The following is a 22,750-nucleotide window of genomic DNA, read 5'->3' on the forward strand; positions in this document are numbered from 1 at the left end:
GCTGGCTGACCTGCTGAGTTACTCCTGCACATTGTGTCCTTTTGTGTATTAACCAGCATCTGCAGTTCATTGTTTCTACTCTCCTATCTCTCCATTTCTGCAATGCTCTTCTGTGCAGGTTTTGTTCATTTGCGACTTATAAACAGTTTGAGTTACAACATTACTTGGGTACGGAGCTCTCTCATAATCCAGGGACCTTCTACATGAGACAGCAGGGCTGACTCATTGTTATGCATCAAGCTTTGTACTAGGTTTGAAGTCCTGATCTTCAAATACACTTCCTCAGCCAGCCAACATTATTGCACACTGAATGGCGATGGTGAATTTCACTTCTGCATAGCTGGAGATATGCACCATGGACCTTTATTGTGTGGGATGCCAGAATTGGTAGAGGACCACATTTTGAAATGATGTTGCCTCATTGTCACCTCCCCCCTCAGCTGACCAACGTCTGCTTTGATCTCTCATTTACACACCTTCCCCTTCCATATCTCGAGCTTCCCTCTCCCCTGACTCTCAATCTGAAGAAAGGTCTCGACCTGAAAGGCCATCCATTCCTTCTCCCCAGAGATGCTGCCTGTCCGGCTGAGTTCCTCCAGCATTTTGTGTTCTTCTCTGCATGATGTAACCATGTCCAAGTGGAAAATACTTTGCTGGTGGAATGGAAGCAACGAGATGCAACATTTTCCCATTGATCTGGAGCCAGCTCCATTCCAGCGGGAGGTTTTTTTTTGTTGGAGAAATACCGATCGCGTGCTGCGATTGGTCCGATTCCCCTTAGCGACCGGCTTGCAATTGGTGGCATTGGACTCGGGCAGCCCCGCCCAGCGACGCTGTGATTGGCCAGCGGCGGGTCGCCGTGATGCGGTAAAGATGTCGGCCGCTGAAGAGTGCTCGGTTGCTGTGGAGAAAGAGCGGTGGGAGCCGCTGTCCTTGACGCACGTCGATTATCCCTCAGGTAATGAACCTCCTGCAGGGCTTTCTGGAAGAACGGTTTTCACAGCCGCCTTGAGGAATAAGTTGCGAACGTGGAAGGCAGGCAGGCAGAACGAGAAATATTGCCGGGACGAGTCGGCGCCTTGTTTGCAGGCCGGGATTTTTTTTGTTGAGGAGATTCGGGTTGTAGGATTAGCACCTTCGCCGGTCGTAACAACAAAATAACGTGCTCTTGCTTTCTCCGCGTCCGCCCTCGTGTGCCAGTTCAGCCGAATTTTCGTCCCGACTTCAACCGACGTCGCGCGTGCCCGGTCCCGGTCGAGGCGCGCGGCCCCGTCGTGAACGCGCGGCGCGTGCGCGAAGAGCTGTCATGGTTAAAATATTTATAGCAATGACTAATCTGCAGGTATTACATTGACTGCACCACCGCTCGAGGTTTTTTTTCAGAGGTTTTTTTTCAAATGTTGCATTTCGTTACTCCTACGGCCAAAGAAAGGTTGCAAACGTTAATTTCAAAGCCTCATTGAAGTCCACAGTTTTTAAATGGAATTGAACATTATAGAAAGATTAACAGTAGTAGGGAGGTTGGGGATAGCATCAAGCAGGAAACTAGGGATGCGTGTAGCAAAGGTACAGTAGTTATCATAGGTGACTTTAATCTTTATATAGATTGGGCCAACCAAATTGGTAGCAGCGCTGAGGAAGATGATTTCCTGGAATGTATACAGGATGGTTTTTTAAACCAATATGTAGAAGAGCCGACTAGAGAGCAGGCCATCCTAGACTGGGTGTTGTGTAATGAGGAAGGATTAGTTAGCGATCTTGTTGTGCAAAGCCCCTTGGGCCACAGCGACCATAATATGGAGTTCTGCATTCGGATGGAGAGAGACACGGTTAATTCAGAGACTAGGGTCCTGAACTTAAAGAAAGGCGACTTTGAAGGTATGAGATGGGAATTGGCTAGGATAGACTGGCAAATTATACTTAAAGGGTTGACGGTGGTGATACAATGGCAAAGATTTAAAGACCACATGGATGAACTCCAAAAATTGTTCATCCCTGTCTGGTGAAAAAAATAAAACTGGGAAGGCGGCTCAACCGTGGCTAACGAGGGAAATCAAGGATAGTGTTAAATCCAAGGACGAGGCATATAAATTGGCCCGAGAAAGGAGCAAACCAGAAGACTGGGAGAAATTTAGAACTCAGCCGAGGAGGGCAAAGGGGTTAATTAAGGGGGGGGGGGGGGGGAAACAGCACGAAAGAAAGCTTGCGGGAAATATAAGCACTGACTGTAAAAGCATCTTTAGAGATGTAAAAAGGAAATGATTAATGTGGGTCCCTTACAATCAGACGAGTGAATTTATAATGGGAAACAAGGAAATGGCAGAACAGTTAAACAAGTACTTTGGTTCTATCTTCACTAAGGAAGACACAAACAATCTCACAGAAATACCAGGGGACCGAGGATCTGTGGGAGGGAGGAACTGAAGGGAATCCACATTAGTCAGAAAATGGTGTTAGGTAAACTGTTGGGACTGAAGGCAGATAAATCCCCAGGGCCTGATGGTCTGCATCCCAGAGTACTCAAGGAGGTGGCCCAAGAAATTGTGGATGCATTGGTGATCATTTTCCAATGTTCTCTCGACTGGATCAGTTCCTGTGGACTGGAGGGTAGCCAATATAACCACTTTTTAAGGAAGGAGGGAGAGAGAAAATGGGGAATTATAGACCAGTTAGCCGTACATCGGTAGTGAGGAAGATGCTGGAGTCAATTATTAAAGATGTTATAGCAGCGCATTTGGAAAGCTGTGGCAGGATTGGTCAAAGTCAGCCTGGATTTATGAAGGGGAAATCAATCTTGACTAACCTGGAATTTTTTGAGGATGTAACTAAGTAGGATGTTGAGAGCCAGTGGATGTGGTGTATCTGGACTTTCAAAAAGCGTTTGACAAGGTCCCACACAAGAGATTAGTGTGCAAAATTAGAGCACATGATATTGGGGGTAGGATATTGACATGGATAGAGAACTGGTTGGCAGACAGGAACCAAAGAGTAGGAATTAGCAGGAACTTTTTAGAATGGCAGGCAGTAACTATTGGCATGCCGCAAGGCTTGGCGCTGGGACCCCAGTTATTTACAATATATATATTAACAATTTAGACGAGGGAATTAAATGTGACGTCTCCAAGTTTGCGGATGACACAAAGCTGGGTGGCAGTGTGAGCTGTGATGAGGGTGCTATGAGGCTGCAGGGTGACTTGGATAGGTTGGATGAGTGGGCAGATGCATGGCAGATGCAGTATAATATGGATCAATGTGAGGTTATCCACTTTGGTGGCAAGAACAGGAAGGCAGATTATTATCTGAATGGTGTCAGATTAGGAAAAGGGGATGTGGAACGAGACCTGGGTGTGCTTGTACATCAGGCAGTGAAGAAAGCTAATGGCATATTGGCCTTCATTGCGAGAGGATTTGACTTTAGGAGCAAGGAGGTCCTACTGCAATTGTACAGGGCCCTGGTGAGACCAATTTTGATCTCCTAATTTGAGGAAGGATATTATTGCTATTGAGGGAGTGGAGCGTTTGTTCCCCAGATTAATTCCCGGGATGGTGGGTCTGACATATCATGAAAGAATGGGTCGACTGGGCTTCCATTCACTGGAATTTAGAAGGATTAGAAGGGATCTTATAAAAACATATACAATTCTTAAAGGATTGGACAGGCTAGATGCAGGAAAAATGTTCCCGATGTTGGGGGAGTCCAGAACCATGGATCACAGTTTAAGAATAAAGGGTAGGCCATTTAGGACTTGAGATGAGGAAAAATTTCTTCACCCAGAGAGTTGTGAATCTGTGGAATTCTCTGCCACAAAAGCAGTGAGGCCAATTCACTGGATGTTTTCAAGAAAGAGTTAGATTTAGCTCTTAGGGCTAAAGGAATCAAGGGATATGGGGAAAAACCAGGAACAGGGTACTGATTTTAGATGATCAGCCATGATCATATTGAATGGCGTTGCTGGCTCGAAGGGCCGAATGGCCAACTACTGCACCTATTTTTTCAATGTTTCTATACTTTGCATTGTTCAATAGAGGGTGGGGTAAGCGTAATTTTAAGAGTAGTTATGTACATGACTGCTTTTTTGATCTAAAAAGTATTGGTTAGTGTTTTGGAAGTATAGTCACTGTTGTAAAATAGGAAACATCACTGTCAATTTACACATGGCAAGAAATACTCGAACAATGTAGTAATAATAAGGTAGACACAAAATAAACACACAAAATAATAAGGTAGACACAAAATAAACACACAACAGTCTGAAGAAGGGTCTCGACCTGAAACGTCACCCATTCTCTCTCTCCAGAGATGCTGCATGTCCCGCTGAGTTACTCCAGTATTTTGTGTCTACCTTCGATTTAAACCAGCATCTGCAGTTCTTTCCTATATGTAATAATAAGGTAATCTGTTTTAATTGTATCGCTTAAGAAATTATGATTGGTCAGGGCACTAGAGGATGATGAGGAAACAATCCTATCTTCCTGAGAAAACAAGCAAAATCTTGGTTTAATATCTCTGAAACATGGTGCCAACTGATTCAGAGATGAGAGGAGCATCATTGAAACGAGGCATCGTGTAATACGCTGAATTATCTTGTTGCAGGCTGAGGTACTGATTGATGACAAGTTTGAAATTGTGACCATTAATTTCTTTATTGATTTATGGTATTTGGGTTGAAAAGATTAGCTTTACTACATTTGAAATGTTTATTATTAAATGAAAACCTCAGGCTACGTATGTTATAATTGGGTATGAACATTTGAAGTTGAGTCAAGGTTTGATGCATCAATCTGCAGCACCAAGATACAGGAGGAGATAAAAAAACAAATTGCTGGAGGAACTCCAGTAGGTCAAGCAACGTCAGTAGAGGAAAATGGAAATTTGATGTTTTGGGTTGAGACCCTTCTGGCTTGAAAGAGTGGATGAGAGATGACCAGTTTAATGAGGTAACCAAGTCAGTCAATAGGTGAGGAAAGATGGAGTAAGTAAGATGGGGAAGTCAAGGCTGGAAATAGTGAGGCTGAGATGTAACCTTGGAATGTGATAGGAAAGGGTGAAGTATGGGAACAAATAGGAAGATGGGGCAGGTAGATGAGAACAGATAGGAAAGGGGACAGGAATGGGGGCTTGTGTAATGGGCAGCTGGAGAGTGGGGGAAGGGGTGATGTTTGTGGGGAAAGTAGGCAATGAGTGGGAGGATCTGAGTGGATTGCGAGTCCAAGGGGGAGCACATTTGCTGAAACTGGAGAATGCAATGTTATGTTCAGGTTGTCGACTACAGAAGACCAATATGAGGTGCAGTTCCTCCAGGTTGCATTTTGGCCTGCCCATGGAAGATGAATCTGCAGAATGGCTATATTGGTTGCAAATTTGATTTTTGCGCAAAGTATAGATGGGATCTGAAAGGGAAGAATATACAATAACATGTAACAGAACACCATTACAGTGGCCCATTTGTGCTTTCATGCTGGCATCAATCTAGCAAACTTACCAAACATAGACACATTATCGCTCTGACAATCAAGTCTAAATTTCAGGATTGACTACAAGGTCTGACTTCTGAATCTGAAGGTGTGGTTTCAATTCGTCTCCAACACTGCATATTGGAAGAGTGATGCACTTTTTGAGATGCTGTCTTCCAGTTAAGACATTAAGTGTTAAACAGTCTCCCAACTCCTGGTTGGTGTGGATCCTTTAGTACTTTTTGAAAATATTTGCCCCGCTATCAATAATTGGTATCTTAAAAACAAATGCAAGAGTCTATCTTATATTTTTCATGACCTCTGGATTATCTCATTTTACAGCCACCAATGCATTTTTGAAGTGCTATAGAGTGCTTTGGAACTTCCTGAGGTCACACGGTATAATAAGTCATTTTATTTGTTATGAGCAGTTTTGTGTTTGGCTTTCCAATAGAACATTTCCTTTGCTTTTCAATGTGCTGATAGTCAACTATATAATGTACACCTTGCTTTTGCTTTAATCTGCTTGGTTGGAGCAGATCATTTTTGTTATTACTTCACTGTTGTTTACTCAACCTTCCCAGCTGATGCCTTGCATGTTCCATAAGCATCTAACATTCTGAGATCCATATTTGTTTATAAAGGCTTCAAAGGCTTCTTTGTTATAAAGGCTTCAATTTTCCCATTTGTGTTTAAAATATCCATGTATACATATTTATCCACTATTTAGTATTAAAGCAGAAAATCCTGGAAATACTCAGTAGATCGACAGCATCTGTACAATTTTGCTTTTGGATCACTTGGCTGCTATCAATCTCCAAAATATGAGTTTACTATCCTCCATCTTTGTGGATTATTTCTCTTGCTCCAAGCGTAATAACTAATTAACTTAATATACCAGTGAGTCAAGATTTGCCTTTGTAATGAATCAGCAACATACCAAAGTGTATGGCCCACTTAAACGTCCTCTTTCCAGTTTATTGAATAAGCGAGTTCGGTATTACAACTGTGCATGCCCAGGTCATAGGTCATTTGGGATAAACATTCTCGCCAGCTGAGCTACTGTGTGTGTACGGACCTGCATATTCATTTCAGTGAGATTTATAAATTTATCCGTCAATTATGTCAGCAGTAGGCCACAGCGTACTGCAGGCTACACAAATCCACAATTGTATCTATTTAAATTATTGACTCAATACAACACCATCGTTGAAAACGCAAGAATGCGTGGAAGGAACCTGTCAATTATCAAATCCCTGGCAATAGCCTGAGTCGCAGCCATTCAAATTCGATATTGATTTACACAAATTACAAGTTGAGTGGTCAACCAATTTGAGACAGTCCTTGCATTCCTATCTAAACAACCTTCCTGGATTGAAGGAAATGAGGAGAATGTGCGGTGTGGGGGGTAGGTTGGAAAGTTCAGATTGGATTCGAACAAGCTGGTTAAACTTTCAAAGTGGGTTGGCTTAAATAAAGACGCTGTTGCTTTAACCTTTGGGGTTGGTTCCAGTCTGCCAGGGCACTCATTTGGGAGCCGGGTCTGGGTGATCGGGCCATGATAATTATGAGAATTTGCAGCCATTTGAACCGCAGCCAAAGTAGAGACTTCACTCAGGAGTGGGTCGCAGCTCCCCAGCTGATGGGGCCTGTTCCCGCTCTCTTTGAAGGAGGCGCCGCCTGCCCCAGCGAGTGGGCAAACACGGAGCCAACCCGTAATATAAGTGGGAGCATTTTCTCAGTCAGACTTTGTCGACAGTTGGGGTGGGGAGAGATAGCTGGTGTTGCCGCACAGACGGAACAGTTTAATAACGACCGATTAAAATCCGCCCTTCGGCCACTCGGCAGCCTGGGCTGATCTGATCTGACAGCCCTCTTGCTAGCTCGCTGTGTGCCCGATCCTATCGCAGAACCTCCACAAAACCTTTGGGCTTCGGGTAACACCTGCACAAAGAGCCTCTGCTAACAAGGGCTGCCGAACTGTGCTGGTCAACGTGCACTGGGCGAGATGGCTGGGGGAAACACACTGCAACCACCGCAAACTTGGAGCACAGACCCTCCACTCAATCTATCCAATACTAAAGGGCAGGCATTTCACAGTTAAATGTCTTGTATCGGATTGGCGGTTCCTTCACAGGGCCAACCCTGTACTCAGTTTCCTTGGAGATGAATCTTTGCCTTAATGGTACATTCACGCCGCCTGTATGTAGGTTAATTGGCTGGGTAAATGTAAATGTAAAAATTGTCCCTAGTGGGTGTAGGATAGTGTTAATGTACGGGGATCGCTGGGTGGCACGGACTTGGTGGGCCGAAAAGGCCTGTTTCCGGCTGTATATATATGATATGATGATATGATAAAGCATCAGCCCACATCACACTGATACAGTCGCTGCCTACCTCGGATTAAATGTATTTTTACACAAATTATGAATAAAGATAAGAAAATGTTTCAAACACAAGTAATATCTTCTTATTCCAGTAGCAAACACATTAAGAATTAAATGAAAATAATAAATTCTTTAACTTTTTGAATATCTCATAATTGCAGATTAATGAACTGAATTAGAACTGGGACTGCGTATGTAGTATGTGAACAGCAGAACAAGAAAGGAAGCTTTTAAGTTGACAGAATTCTAGATTAATTCCTTGGTAGAATAGTTAACAATTTATACACAGTTTATACAGCGCTGCGTTTGCTTTTTTTTAACCCCAAAAGACCTTTCCCCTATCCCATGATTCCTTGCGTTTATCAAGATACCGAACTCGCTTATTCCAGTGGCATTTGAGTTCTTTTTTGCATGATCATTGAGCTTTCACTGCAACCTCTTTGCCTCAACCTCGTAGTGGAAAGCAAAAATAAAAAGGAGCGGATGTTCGAAACCTGAAAAAAAGACAAAAATTGCTCAGCAAGTAAGGCAACACTTGTAATATTCTTCAAGCAACAATTTGATTTATTAGTGAGTATGTTAATGCCTTCTAATTTTGCCTCTACCTAGCCCCTCAACATATAGGAAACAAATTCTACTCTTCTGTCCTTTGGAACCTGTTATCCTAAAGGCTTATCACTGGATCAATTTTAAGCCTTCTATTTTCTAGAGGGAAAAAGCTTGGTCTTTTCAACCTTTCTTACTAACTCCAGTCTCTGGCACTTTACCAAGAAATCTTTTGCAACTTTTCTAATACATTGATCTTCTATTTATAACAAAGATTTAATTTGTTCACTACTTGTTTAATCTAATCGATGTTCAATACACACTTCACTTACATTACAAATGAACCCTACTATTTAGTATGCTACTTTTTGATGTCCCGTAATTCTTAGGGTTGTATTTAGGAATAATTAGTTATTTTGTGTGAAAATAGCAAAATATAAATAATTACATCCTTGCTTTCTCTTACTCCTCCCTCAATGACACAATGATCTTTGGTAAATGAAGAAGAGCAGAAGAAAGTTTTGAGAGGAGGGAGGGATTCTTTGTCTCTGGTTGACGATGATCTCTGTAAGCCTAAAGAACAACAGAGCGAAACTAAAAAGACAATATGAGGAGAAAAGATGAAATACGAAGGTAAGCTAGCCAATAATATAAAAGAGGGTAGGAAAAATTTCTTCAGTTATAAAAAGAGTAAGAAAGAGGCAAGAATGGATGTTGGACCGCTGGAGAATGTTGCAGGAGAAATGATAATGGGGAATAAAAAAATGGCAGAGGAGTTGAATTACTTTTTTGCATCAGTCTTCACAGTGGAAGACACCAGCAATGTACCTGAAATTCAAGAGAGTCAGTGGGTGGAAATTAGTGGAGTGGCTATTACTAGGGAGAAGGTGCTTGGGAAGCTGAAGGGCTGAAGGTGGATAGGTCACCTGGGATGGATGGACTGCATCCTAGGGTTCTGAAAGGGGTGGCTTTAGAGATTGTAGAGGCATTGATAGTGATATCTCAGGAATCACTAGAGTCATGAGTGGTCCCAGACGAGTGGAAAATTGCCATTTTTTCCCCCGCTGCACAAAAAGGGCGCAAGGCAGAATAGTGGGAACTATCAGCCGGTTAGTCTGACTTCGGCGGTTGGTAAGATTTTAGAGTCCATTATAAAGGATGAGGTTACGGAGTACTTAGAAGTTCATGATAAAATAGGCTGAAGTCAGCATGGCTTTGTGAAGGGGAGGTCTTTGCTTGACAAATATGCTGGAATTCTTTGAAGAAGTAAATAGCAGGACAGACAAAGGAGAGTCAGTAGATATTGTTTACTTAGATTTTCAGAAAGCCTTTGATAATGTGCCACGTTAGGCTGCTTAAGAAGATGATATCAAAGGGCAGATACTGGCATGGATAGCAGGTTGGCTGGATGACAGGTGGCAATAAAGGGGTCTTTTCCTGGTTGGCTGCCAGTGACTAGTGGAGTTCTGCAAGGGTCGGTGCTGGGGCCGCTACTCTTCACGTATTTTAATGATTTGGACGAGGTGGTTGAAGGCTTTGTGGCAAAGTTTGCGGATGATACGAAAATAGGTGGAGGGGCAGGTAATGTAGAGAAAGCAGGGACTCTCCAAAAGGACTTGGACAGGTTGGGAGAGTGGGCAGAGAAGTGGCAGATGGTGCATAGTGTAGCAAAGTGTGGAGTCACGCATTTTGGTAGTAGGAATAAAGATGTAGACTATTTTCTAAATGAGGTGAGAATCCAGAAATCGGAGGTGCAAAGGGATTTGGGAGTGCTGGTGCAGGATTCCCATAAAGTTAATCTGCAAGTCGAATCGATAGTAAAGAAAGCATACTCAATGCTAGCATTTATTTCAAGAGGGCTTGTATACAAAAGCAGGGATGTCATGGTGAGGCTCTATAAGGCGGTGGTAAGGCCGCATTTGGAATATTGTGAGCAATTTTGGGCACCATCTCTGAGGAAGGATGTGCTGGCTCTGGAGAGGGTCCAGAGGTGGTTTACAAGAATGATCCCAGGAATGAGTAGGTTAACTTGTGATGAGCGTTTGTCGGCACTCGCTGGAGTTTAGAAGAATGAAGAGGGACCTCATTGAAACATACAGAATAGTGAAAGGCTTGGACAGAGTGGAATTGGACAGGATGTTTCCTCTAATGGGAGAGTCTAGAACTCGGGCGGCATGGTGGTGCAGCGGTAGAGTTGCTGCCTTACAGCGCTTGCCGGAGACCCGGGTTCGATCCTGACTACAGGTGCTATCTGTGTAGAGTTTGTACGTTCTCCCCGTGACCTGCATGGGTTTTCTCCGAGATCTTCGGTTTCCTCCCACACTCCAAATACGTACAGGTTTATAGGCTAATTGGCTTGGTATAAATTGTCCCTAGTGTGCATAGGATAGTGTTAATGTGCAGAGATCGCTGGTTGGGGCGGACTCGGTGGGCCGGGGCCTGTTTCCGCGCTGTATCTCTAAACTAAACAAAAACTAAACTAGAGGTCATAGCCTGAGAATTAAACGGCGTTCTTTTAGGAAGAAGATGAGGAGAAATTTCTTTAGTCAGAGGGTGGTGAATCTGTGGAATTTAGTTTAGTTTAGAGATACAGCGTGGAAACAGGCCATTTCGGCTCACTGGGTCCGCACCGACCAGCGATCCCCGCACACTAACACTATCCTGTAGCCACTAGGGACAATTTTTACATTTACCAAGCCAATTAACCTACAAACCTGCATGTCTTTCGAGTGTGGGAAGAAACCGAAGTTCTCGGAGATAACCTACGCAGGTCACGGGGAAAACACAAACTCCGTACAGACAGCACCTGTAGTCGGGATCGAACCCGGGTCTCCGGCGCTGCAAAATTCTTTGCCACAGAAGGCTGTGAAGGCCAAGTCAGTGGATATTTTTAAGGCAGTGATAGATAGATTCTTGATTAGTACGGGTGTCAGACGTTATGGGGAGAAGGCAGGAGAATGGAGTTAGGAGGGAAGAGATAGATTAGCCATGATTGAACGGTGGAGTAAACTTATTGGGCCGAATGGCCTAATTCTACTCCTGTAGGAAAAAAACTGCAGATGCTGGTATAAATCGAAGGTAGACACAAAATGCTGGAATAACTCAGCGGGTCAGGCAGCATCTCGGGAGAGAAAGAATGAGTGACGTTGCGGGTCGAGACCCTTCTTCAGACTGATGTCCTTCAGACATCAGTCTGAAGAAGGGTCTCAACCCGAAACGTCACCCATTCCTTCTCCCGAGATGCTGCCTGACCCGCTGAGTTATTCCAGCATTTTGTGTCTACCTAATTCTACTCCTATTCCTTATGACCTTATGATCTCCTGCTTAATAAACTATGAGGTGAAAGCAAGGTGCAAAAAAAATGGGGGGGGGGGGGAAGAAACAAAGTGCTGGTGGAACTCGACATGTTAGGCAGCATCTGGGCATGGAATGAGCATGCGACATTTCAGATTGGGACCTTTTTCAGACTGGAGTCTTGAGTAGTGTCTCGATCTGGAACGTCTTCAGTTCATTCCCTCCCCAGATGTTGCCTGACTAATTAGTTCCTCCAGCACTTTGTTTTTTTGTTCAAGATTCCAGCATCTGCGGTTTCATGTGTCTCCATTGGAAAAATTGGAGGATTGGCCAGTAGAAGAAAAATTATTTGTTATATCTTGACCATTTGCCTAATTGTTAGTATTCGAGTTCTAAATAACATTTTATTCCATTATTTAAAGTTTAATTTTCTTTTTCTATCTTTGGTTATCTGATGATAAAGTTGAGCAGCTAAATCCCAGGCTGATCTTTCTGTTGTGAAACTGGCTTTGAGAGAAGGATGGATGCACCCCATTCATCTTGTCATGGTCCCCAAACGTTTTTTTTGCTGAACTCCACTAAAGGGAAATTTGTTCTTATTAACTCCCATCGCCCCATTCTCCTTGCTAGTCATAACCAATGAATAAAATATTTTCCATTTGGAAATGTAGTCTGAGTAAGTACTACTGAGCTTTTGCAAAATTTATTTTATGTGCATTGAATTTGCATTTAAAATAAACATGATGCGTGAAATCATTGCAAAAGAAACTAAACTAAAAGGAACGTAGAGCTGCCAATGCTGCTGCTCTCCCAAATATATCTGCCATAACATCCCAACCCATGTATCAATGCACGTCCTGAGTTCATTTGACTTGCCCATCAGCCAGCTTGCATTGAGATAAATGCAATTTAGTCTTCAGACCTTTCTCTCTCCCTGATCTTCCCTTACCTATCCTCGCCACTGAACTTGCTTGCATTAACATCTAATCAGTCTATCCGTAACTAAAATCCTGCGTAAGTGGAACCATTGTGATAAATCTTTTGATATCCGTCCCAGGACTTTCAATCCTTTTTAATATGTGTTCATCAGAATTGAACACAGCATCTGGTTGTGGCCAAATCAGTCATTTATAAATGTTGGCGCACCCACTATGTTTGTTATACTTCACGCCACGTTTATGAAGGTCAGGATCCCATATATTTTATCCCACACTTATCACAACCTGTGCTCCTTTAAAACATTTATGCATTTATTCCATGATCTCTCTTTTCCTCCTCCTTCTTTACAGTTGTGCAGTTTAGTGTATTTGTGTGTGTGTTATGCCAACACTTGTACTTTGCACTTTTGTATTACATTTCATCTATCTTTCATTCATCTTTATATTCTGTCAGTCTACCTGTATCCTCTTGCAATCTTTTACAGTCCGCTTCACTGGGTACCACACTTTTAAATGTGCAACTTTTGAAATGTCGCCCAGGTTGCCCATTTTCAATTTTATTTTATTTTTTTAGTGTCAAAAAAGCACTGGTCCTAAAAATGATTCCTGTGGATCTGCACTAACCCCAATTGGGAATGAATGATGCACTGTAAATTGTCAGGATCAAAGACATTCTCTCAATCGTGTCGAACAGAAGGTGACAGTTCAGTCCATTTTACTAAAAGCTGTCCGACTAGCCATTTTTCACATGTGAATTTTCTTTCTTTCCACATGTGTTTGTATTTTTTTCTTTATTTCCTTGCACCAAGTATTTGTTTAGTTTTCCTTTGAATAATCTCCTAGCATCATTTCAAAATGCAGTGCATAAAATAACACTCAACTCTCCTCTGGTTCTTAATAACCCACTGCACAAAACAAAATTACCATGATATTCAATGCCCGAGAGGTTAGTTGAAGTAGATTCAAAGTAGTCTTCAGAAATGAATTAGTGGTGCAAAGCAAGAGCCCTTTTCAAGTCAAGTTTCTTGTCAAGGTGAGGCATAGGTATAAAGCAAATCCTGCTAGCAGCAGCATCACCGGCGCATTGACTCCGACATGCACACAAAAACACAAGGTATACATAAATTACATATAAAACCCTGCAATACAGTAACAAGAATAAGGGGACTGTGCAGAAAAGCAAGCGCAAAACAATTGAAAAATATAACAAATATAACAAGTCCATGGTTGTGAAAGAGGTGGCCCGTAGTGTTCCATTGTTGAGGTACGATTAAGGTTGTGCGGCTCATTGTGCATGAGGCAATGGAAAAAGGAATGGTCCAGTACTGCTGTTAAGCATCACCGAGGGAAGAGAGAGGAAGGGAAATTGAGTTAATGACAATAGATAATGGGTGCAGGAGTAGGCCATTCGGCCCTTCGAGCCAGCACCGCCATTCAGTGTCATGGCTGATCATTCACAATCAGTACCCCGTTCCTGCCCTCTCCCCATACCCCCTGACTCTGCTATCATTAAGAGCTCTATCTAACTCTCTCTTGAAAGCATCCAGAGAATCGGCCTCCTGAGGCAGAGAATTCCACAGATTTACAACTCTCCGAGTGAAAAGGTTTTTCCTCATCTCCATTCTAAATGGCCTACCCCTTATTCTTAAACTGTGGCCCCTGGTTCTGGACTCTCCCAACATTGGGAACATGTTTCCTGCCTCTAGCATGTCCAATCCCTTAATAATCTTATGTGTTTCAATAAGATCCCCTCTCATCCTAAATTCCAGTGTATACAAGCCCAGTCGCTCCAGTCTTTCAACATACGACAGTCCCGCCATTCCGGGAATTAACCTCGTGAACCTACACTGCACTCCCTCAATAGCAAGAATGTCCTTCCGCAAATTTGGAGACCAAAACTGCACACAGTACTCTAGGTGTGGTCTCACTAGTTGTTGTGAAACCTGACCTGATATCTGCATTTTCCACTCTTATTGTGACCACAAATTGAGAGAATTAGCTGAGATTTATTTATTTAATTGGTTTAGCAACCAATGATTGAGAAATACACTTCTGAGTAAAAAGTGCGCCTTCGATATTGTGCTTGTACTGTAAGCACAGACTGTATGCATGGGACTGGATTGATACTTGAACCCGTGGTATCTGACAAGCAAGTTGGCAAGGGAAGAGGAGGTAGCAACTTTTTTTATTCTCTCAGTAACATTTACATTAATTGAGCACCAATATTTAGTAGTAAAATGTTCCGTGAGATTTTATGGGATAGTCATCAATTGGAAATTGAATGAGGCGAATAGAACCAAAAGTTTAATCAGAAGAGTTTTAAGGAGTGTCTTGCTGAATAAGCAAGAGGAAGGTTCGGAGAGAGATTTCTGTAACGCGCCTGCAGTCTGCAAGTCTGTCCACCCGTTGGTTGGCAATTCAAACTGGTGGTGTGCAAATAATTTTACGGTTGTTACAAACACCTGGGTGAAATCAAGGGAGGATTTGAAAACAAGCACAAGAATCTTGAAATAAGTTAGTTACCAGATGTTACAGGTTCACAAACACGTGTGATAGATGAACAGGGCAGCTTGAATCGGGACACATGAAGCAGGATTTTAGATTTCCTAAGGTTTGTAGAGGATAAAACAAGGCGGGCTAGACAGGAGTCTTTTTATAATAGTCAAGGCTAAAGGTTAGAGATATACGAATAAGAAATTTGGCAGCAGATGAACTGTCGCAAGAGTGGAGATGGGCAGTCGACTTATTGCAGTTGAATGTGGCACCAGAATTATGAAAATGCTCTCTTCAGCCTCTAGTGCTGGGGAAAGGGATGAAGTAAGCAAAAAGGGAATAGAATTGTGGTGTGACAGAGACGATGGGGTTAGTCCATCCAGTATTTCATTTTACTAGTGTCTTTCTCAGAGCAGCATTGAATAATCCCAGGGTTTTGATCATTCACGTTTTTAGTCAAAATATTCAGCTAAGCAACACTAAGGCGAGTTTAAGTACTTTATACGTTTGCATTAATGTTTTTTTTAATCATTGTGTTGCATAGCCCTAAACATACAATAATCTTTCTGGCTCTTCAGATGACTTTGCAGGAAAGGTGCTTGCGTATTTAAGTCTCGTACCAGTATTTATCCTTTTTGGTTTCGTCACGCTCATCGTGTTTAAGAGGGAGCTGCACTCTGTAAGTATTAGAGTTTTTGAAATCATTTTCTTGTTAATGGCTAGGAATGTTTGCTCTAATAGTCTCAATGTTGATTTCCCCAAATACGACTTAAAAGCAACTTGTGTTTGAATTTTAATACAGTGCTCAATTGTCTTAATACAATTTTTAATATCCCTGAGTAATAAATGTTTAGTAATTTATAAAATTTGCAGGGTACTGCAAAGTGGTTTATTCAACAATTATTTATCATTAGTTCACTAATTAAATTATGCTTCTTGAATCCCAGAAGTAAACAGATTATATAAATTTATTGCACTTTGTTTCTCTATGCTCTTAGCACCCAGCATTAAATTAGTGATCAGAAACCCTAATTCATTGACAGAAGTGGGGTAGATCACCCGTATCTGGCTCTTAGATAGAATATTTGGTGGGTGCAAAAATTGGAGACAAATGGAAGCTACACAGTTCTCTTACAAATTGTGGTCGGTGTACTCAATGCTGTACACTTAAGCCCACCAATTCTTCTTCTCTTTCCAAGCTAAATAATAATTCTAATCAATGATTTTCTTAGAAATATCTGTTGGTTTATCTGAACAAACTGAAAAAAGTGACTAGAACAATTGCATCCTGGAAGTACAATGAAGCATGAAGTGTTGTGTGCAAATAACACTTTATAAAAGCTGAGCAAGCATGCGGTGGAAGAGTTCAAAGATTCATGCGGTTCAAAGGTTGATTTGTTCAAGAAGATGTTCTGAGCACTAGATCTTCCTGAATGGCTGTAGTTGAATTAGATGGAGCAGACATTGAGAGCCCAGAATGCAGGCAGAATGAATACCTAGCTTACCTGCCAATGGCCAGGGAGAAAATGGCAACTACTCAAATTTTACGGCTTCCCCATTCAGCCACTTTCCCAGTCTGAAGAAAGGTCTCGACCTGAAACGTCACCCATTCCTTCTCTCCTGAGATGCTACCTGTCCCGCTGTGTTACTCCAGCTCTTTGTGTCTATTCCCAGTTATCTTGTCTGAAAACTTCAATTGTTCTCCTACATATTTGATGTATAATAATGGTTTCTAATAATTTCAGTATTTGTATTAATCTCCGTGCATGTTGCAAGGTGCATTGTTGAATAGATTTTTGATTTACTCCATTCTGTTTACAGATTTGGAAGGGATTTGGAAGTGTCTTTCTTCCTTTAGGGTTGGTAGTAAAGGATGGTAAGAATTGTAGCAATGAAAGCACCGAAAAATGCCATCCTGAACAGTAAAGTGTTCAACGATGGAATGTTATAAAAATACATGTGCACGAAAAGCATTAAAATATTTAAGATTTCTAAATTCTGTTGTTTGGTTTCAGATTTCATTCCTCTGTGGTTTGGTACTAAATGAAATCCTCAACTGGGTAATTAAGAGTGTGATCAAAGAGCCCAGACCATGCCAAGGTGAGAGACATTCATTGCTCTAATTGTTTCTATTCATTTCTATTTCATGAATGAATGATCTTTTAAGATTCTTTAACAACCAGGATACTGTGCTTTCTGATGTGCAAGTTACCATTTTATATGTTAAACTTACAGACATGCAAATCTTTATTTATGATACTAAAGACATTTCATGCTTAAACATTGAATATGGATTAGTTAAAGTAGTTACTGAGCCTGATGGTGGATTGGGATTAGCAAATTATTACTTGGTAAACTTTGGCATTACTGAATCCTTTGCCTTTCATATGATTTAGAAATTCCTGCAAGCTATTGCAGTTCACACCTACTATTTGAAAAGTTTTTTAAAAGGGTTATGTACATGGAAAATGTTTTCTTTATCTGTCACAATGATAGGTGTTTATTGTCGATAGTTTGTTTATTGTCATATGCACAAATACACAAGGTACACGTACAATGAAAATCTTGCAGCAGTATCATAGGCATATAAATTCAGAACAACATGCCAAACATAAATCATGCATAAATTGTTGGTTAACTCTTGACGAAAAAGTGTTAACGCACTCCTAAACAGTGGATGGATTTATGGTGGTTCCTTACTATGTTGAGCTGCTAGACTACACTCAGGTTGCTAAATCGTAGCCTGCGCGGCAGATACTGAACAAAATATAGCTCAAAATCATGGCTTTCAAACTGCACAACACACCTCCCAGAGGAACTGTCACTGATACTGAGCAATCTTGTCAACAATGGATATGGAATTTGTATCGTAAAGAATCCGTTCGCGGATTGATTCTACAGGATCTTTAAAAAATAACTTGACCATTTAGGTGGTGTTTTTGCCATATTATAATGTCTCAGTAGAAGCAGTTTAAGCAATTAACCTTAACATGACATCAAGGGAATTTCCATTCCTGACAGACAGAATGAGTGGTTCACTGCTTATGGTGCAATTACCTCTGAAGTGGAATTTAATGACATCATATTATCCAATCAAAGTCTCAGAATACAAATGCTCATCTTTTCAAAACAAAAAAATATTGCTGTGGGTGTCCTTTGAGTTGGCAGGTGAATTATAATCAGAATGCCATTGTTGTTCTTTGCATGGGATCCGATGGGGAAAAAGAAGGATCCTATAAAATTAGGGTTAGGAAGCTTCAGTCGAACAAAGCATTTTCTTCAAATACAAAAATCATTGCAATATCAAAATCTAGAAATAAGAACAGCAAATGCTGAAAATACTTATGAAGCGGGAAATCGAATTAATGATGAAAGGCCATTGATCTGAAATATTAACTGGAAGTAAATAACTGCAGATGCTGGTACAAATCGAAGGTATTTATTTCACAAAATGTTGGAGTAACTCAGCAGGTCAGGCAGCATCTCAGGAGAGAAGCAGATACAATAGATGAGGTTGGAGGAGGTGCAGGTGAACCTCTGTCTCACCTGGAAAGACTGTTTGGGTCCTTGGATGGAGTTGAGGGGTGAGGTAAAGGGACAGGTGTTGCATCTCCTGCGGTTGCAGGGGAAAGTGCTCGGGGGTGGGTAGGAAGGGACGAGTGGACCAGGGAGTTACGGAGGGAACGGTCTCTGCGGAAAACAGAAAGGGGAGGGGATGGGAAGATGTGGCCAGTAGTGGGGTCCCGTTGTAGGTGACGGAAATGTTGGAGGATGATTTGTTGGATATGCTGGCTGATGGGGTGGAAGGTGAGAACGAGGGGGATTCTGTCCTTGTTACGAATGGGGGGAGGGGGAGCAAGAGCGGAGCTGCAGGATGTAGAAGAGACCCTAGTGAGAGCCTCGTCTATAATGGAAGAGGGGAAGCCCCGTTTCCTGAAGAATGAGGACATCTCTGATGCCCTAGTGTGAAACACCTCATCCCGGGTGCAGATGCGGTGTAGACGGAGAAATTGGGAGTAGGGATTGTCTTGCAGCCCAGCGGTATGAACATTGACTTCTCCAACAATAGATAGTTCCTCTGTCCCTCTCTTCCCCCCCCCCCCCCCCTTCCCAGTTCTCACTCTATCTTCCTGTCTCCACCTATATCCTTCCTTTGTCCCGCCCCCCTGACATCAGTTTGAAGAAGGGTCTCGACCCGAAACGTCACCCATTCCTTCTCTCCTGAGATGCTGCCTGACCTGCTGAGTTACTCCAGCATCTTGTGAAATATTAACTTTCTTTCTCCAGGGATGCTGCCTGGCTGATTTATTTATACCACTTTTTGTTTTATAAGATAATAAAATATTTATTAAAGACAATACCTGAACGGCTAAAAATCAATAAACTTCATTATTTCTACTACTTTTGATCAACGTAGTTTTTTTGTGTGTGGGGGTGTCATTTGACGTCATACAAAAGGTTCCTTCATGAAGAGATGAGCCTCGCTAATCCATGCATTGAACAAGGTCTTCCTTAGGTTATGAATGCTTGATATTATAGCCTGCACATATGACTGAGTGTTTGGTAGACATGCGGTTGAATATGCCGGCGGCTGCCGGCATGGTTGACTGGGAACGGAACTGTGGATTTCCGTGCGCTTTCTCTCAACCCCGGGCAATAGGGGATGGGGGGGGGGGGAGGGGGTCCAGTTAATCCAAGCAGAGCAGACTTGCTCACTCACTCCCCGAGTCAGTGAGGCCTGCTGGCGACTGCTCTTCCTGCACCTGCTCGCTCTTCTGTCACAGCTTTTTCTGTGCTCCTCTCCTACATGGTGGTGTTGTTCATTTTTGACTTATGAACAGTTAGGATTACAAACAATTCTCAGGAACGGAACCTTGTCATAATCTGGGGACTGCTTCTATTTCCTATGGTGTAAATGTTTCTTATTTATTTTGACAGGTGGTCATCGGAATTTGTTTACAGAATATGGGATGCCCTCTAGTCATTCCCAGTTCATATGGTTCTTTTCCATCTACTCACTTCTGTTCCTTTATTTAAGGTACGTATGACTCTTTTGAGACAGTTCCAGTATGATACTACATGTTTTTCACTTTCCACAAAGGAAATATTGTAAAATTATCTAATTTATTAAATAGAAAACAATAGAGTAGATGATTCCACTGGGCAGGTTGATTGTGAAGGTCAAATGCAAACTTCAGATGGGATGGTGATTCCAGTGGGCAGATTTACTTTGCACCCCATTGAAAAGTTAAAACAATCATTCTTGAAGCATTCTTTTGAGATTTATGGCATGTCAGGAGATGTAGTTGGTGTAGTTGCATAGAGTATAAAGGTTTCTTAATGTCCAATATGTGGTGCTGGGAAATGCAAAAATAGAGGTGCTGCATTATTGCAAAGTATTTAATAGTGTGTGAAATCTGGTTAGTTTCTATGAGAAATCTAGTCATATAAATTCTTCATTATAAAGTTGGTGCAGGAATGCATATATATATATATTTTGTACATGCATTATAAATGTTTAGAGATCCAATTTAGAGGTATTTATTAAGTAGCTGTTTTGCTGATGTGTCTGATAATGTTATAGAGTCATGGAGCTGTACAGCACGGAAACAGGCATTCCTTGTCCATACGGACCAAGTTGGCATATTGGACTGGTCAACATCTGCCTGCAATTGGCTCGTGTCCCTCAACTCTTCCCATCTCCGTGTATTTTAAAAGTCTTAATTAAATCCGGTTCAATAGGTTCCTCTGGAAGTTGCGATGAGCAGTTCAAATATGGATTGTTTTCCAGCATGTGCTAGATTTCAAAAGAGATTTTAAAAACTATTTACAAATGTGATTGAAGAATTGAAATTGGCATGCTTCTGCTTGAAAGGGAACAGAGGGAAAACCAAACTACTTTTGACTGTCTGGAAGTAGTGGTTATTTAGTTGATTAATAAGAACAGAATTGACGTCAGGAATTCATGGCAGAGTAGTGGTTGAAGTCTTGTGTTACTAATTGTCTAGCCTTGCCCGGGGAGTACATTTGGATGAGCTATTGGAGAATTGAACAGGCAACAGGTGATGTATGCCAGACTCATGCAGATTATTTTAACATCAATGTCCATACTGACTTGTACTGATTTGTGTTCTGGGGTTTTAATATTTCTTTCCTCGTATTCAAACCCTTCTATCGTCTCATTTATCTCCATCATGTAATTCCTGTAGCCTTGCAGCCCTAAATACTCGAGACAGCCAAATTTAAGATGTTCCTTTTGATTGACCAAGTCAAAGGCTTCCGTGGGGTCAATAAAAATCATGTGTAATGGGTTTTATTAATGCTTGCATTTCCTTTGGAGTTGATATTTGGTTACCCCAACTTCAGACATCAAGCTGCAATGTGCAGAAATATTTAGTCATTTAGGAAAGCTGAATGTACTCAAATCTATTTAATGTGGTTTTATAGAAGGGAAATCATATTTGACAAATTTGCTGGAATTCTTTGAGGATGTGTCAGATTCAGATTAGTTTATATATACCAGGGTGCAGTAAAATTCCTTGCTCATATGAATATCACAGAGTAAATAATATACATACGATTATAATACATACAACGACAAATCCAAAACAGCAGAACAGTGCAAGATTATAGTGCAAAATCCGTGTATGCAAAAGAATATTAAAGTACAATTACAGAATAAGCAATGAAGGATGAGTACGAGTATGTGGCAGTGCCTCTGGGAATGGGATGTGAAAGGGGTGTTTGATTCAGGTGCCTGATAGCAATGGGACAGATGATGTTCTTGTGTCTGGACGTCCAAGCTTTCAATTCTTGTATCATGCCCCAGAAAATAGAGAGAGAAAGTGAATGGCCAGTGTGACATGCATCCTTGACGATACCTCTTGCCTTCCTGATGCAACGCATTGTGAGGGTTGTCTGGATAGAAGGAAATGATGAGCCCAAGTTCATCCCTCTGCAGGCTCAGGTGGTCAAGAGCAGAGCAGTCTCCATATCAAGCTGAGCTGCATCCTGTCAGAATACATTCTATAGCACATTCTGTAGGAGTTCGAGAGATTCCTTTTGGACATGAGAATCTTCTTAGATGCCCAAGAATATGCTGACACATTTTTGTGATCATTGCATAGGTGTGAAGGGACCAGATTAGGTTGCTGGTGATTTAGATGCCCAGGATCCTGAAGCAGTCAATAGACAATAGACAATAGGTGCAGGAGTAGGCCATTCGGCCCTTCGAGCCAGCACCGCCATTCAATGTGATCATGGTTGATCATTCTCAATCAGTACCCCGTTCCTGCTTTCTCCCCATACCCTCTGACTCTGCTATCCTTAAGAGTTCTGTCTAGCTCTCTCTTGAAAGCATTCAGAGAACTGGCCTTCACTTCCTTCTGAGGCAGAGAATTCCACAGATTTTCAACTCTCTGACTGAAAACGTTTTTCCTCATCTCTGTCCTAAATGGCCTACCCCTTATTCTTAAACTGTAACCCCTGGTTCTGGACTCCCCCAACATTGGGAACATGTTTCCTGCCTCTAACGTGTCCAACCCCTTAATAATCTTATATGTTTCAATAAGATCCCCTCTCATCCTTCTAAATTCCAGTGTATACAAGCCTAGTCGCACTAGTCTTTCAACATACGAC

At 41.8% G+C, this 22,750-nt stretch overlaps 1 protein-coding gene across 2 annotated transcripts in view; it reads left to right on the forward strand.

Annotated features, from left to right (window-relative positions):
* Positions 1-854: 854 nt before the first annotated feature.
* The window catches only part of dolpp1 (dolichyldiphosphatase 1), a 36,671-nt gene continuing 14,775 nt past the window's right edge, over positions 855-22,750 (forward strand). Inside the window, exons 1-5 of one of the 2 annotated variants that reach the window (XM_078426036.1) lie at positions 855-958; positions 8,892-9,020; positions 15,691-15,791; positions 17,128-17,212; positions 20,051-20,150. In XM_078426036.1, coding sequence (XP_078282162.1) covers positions 9,008-9,020; positions 15,691-15,791; positions 17,128-17,212; positions 20,051-20,150 — 299 coding nt within the window. In that variant the 5' untranslated portion in view covers positions 855-958; positions 8,892-9,007. The remainder of the gene's footprint in view (positions 959-8,891; positions 9,021-15,690; positions 15,792-17,127; positions 17,213-20,050; positions 20,151-22,750) is intronic. The other variant, XM_078426035.1, reaches the window with a different exon arrangement.

Source organism: Rhinoraja longicauda, chromosome 31 (assembly GCF_053455715.1).
Source record: "Rhinoraja longicauda isolate Sanriku21f chromosome 31, sRhiLon1.1, whole genome shotgun sequence".
NCBI lineage: Eukaryota > Metazoa > Chordata > Chondrichthyes > Rajiformes > Arhynchobatidae > Rhinoraja > Rhinoraja longicauda.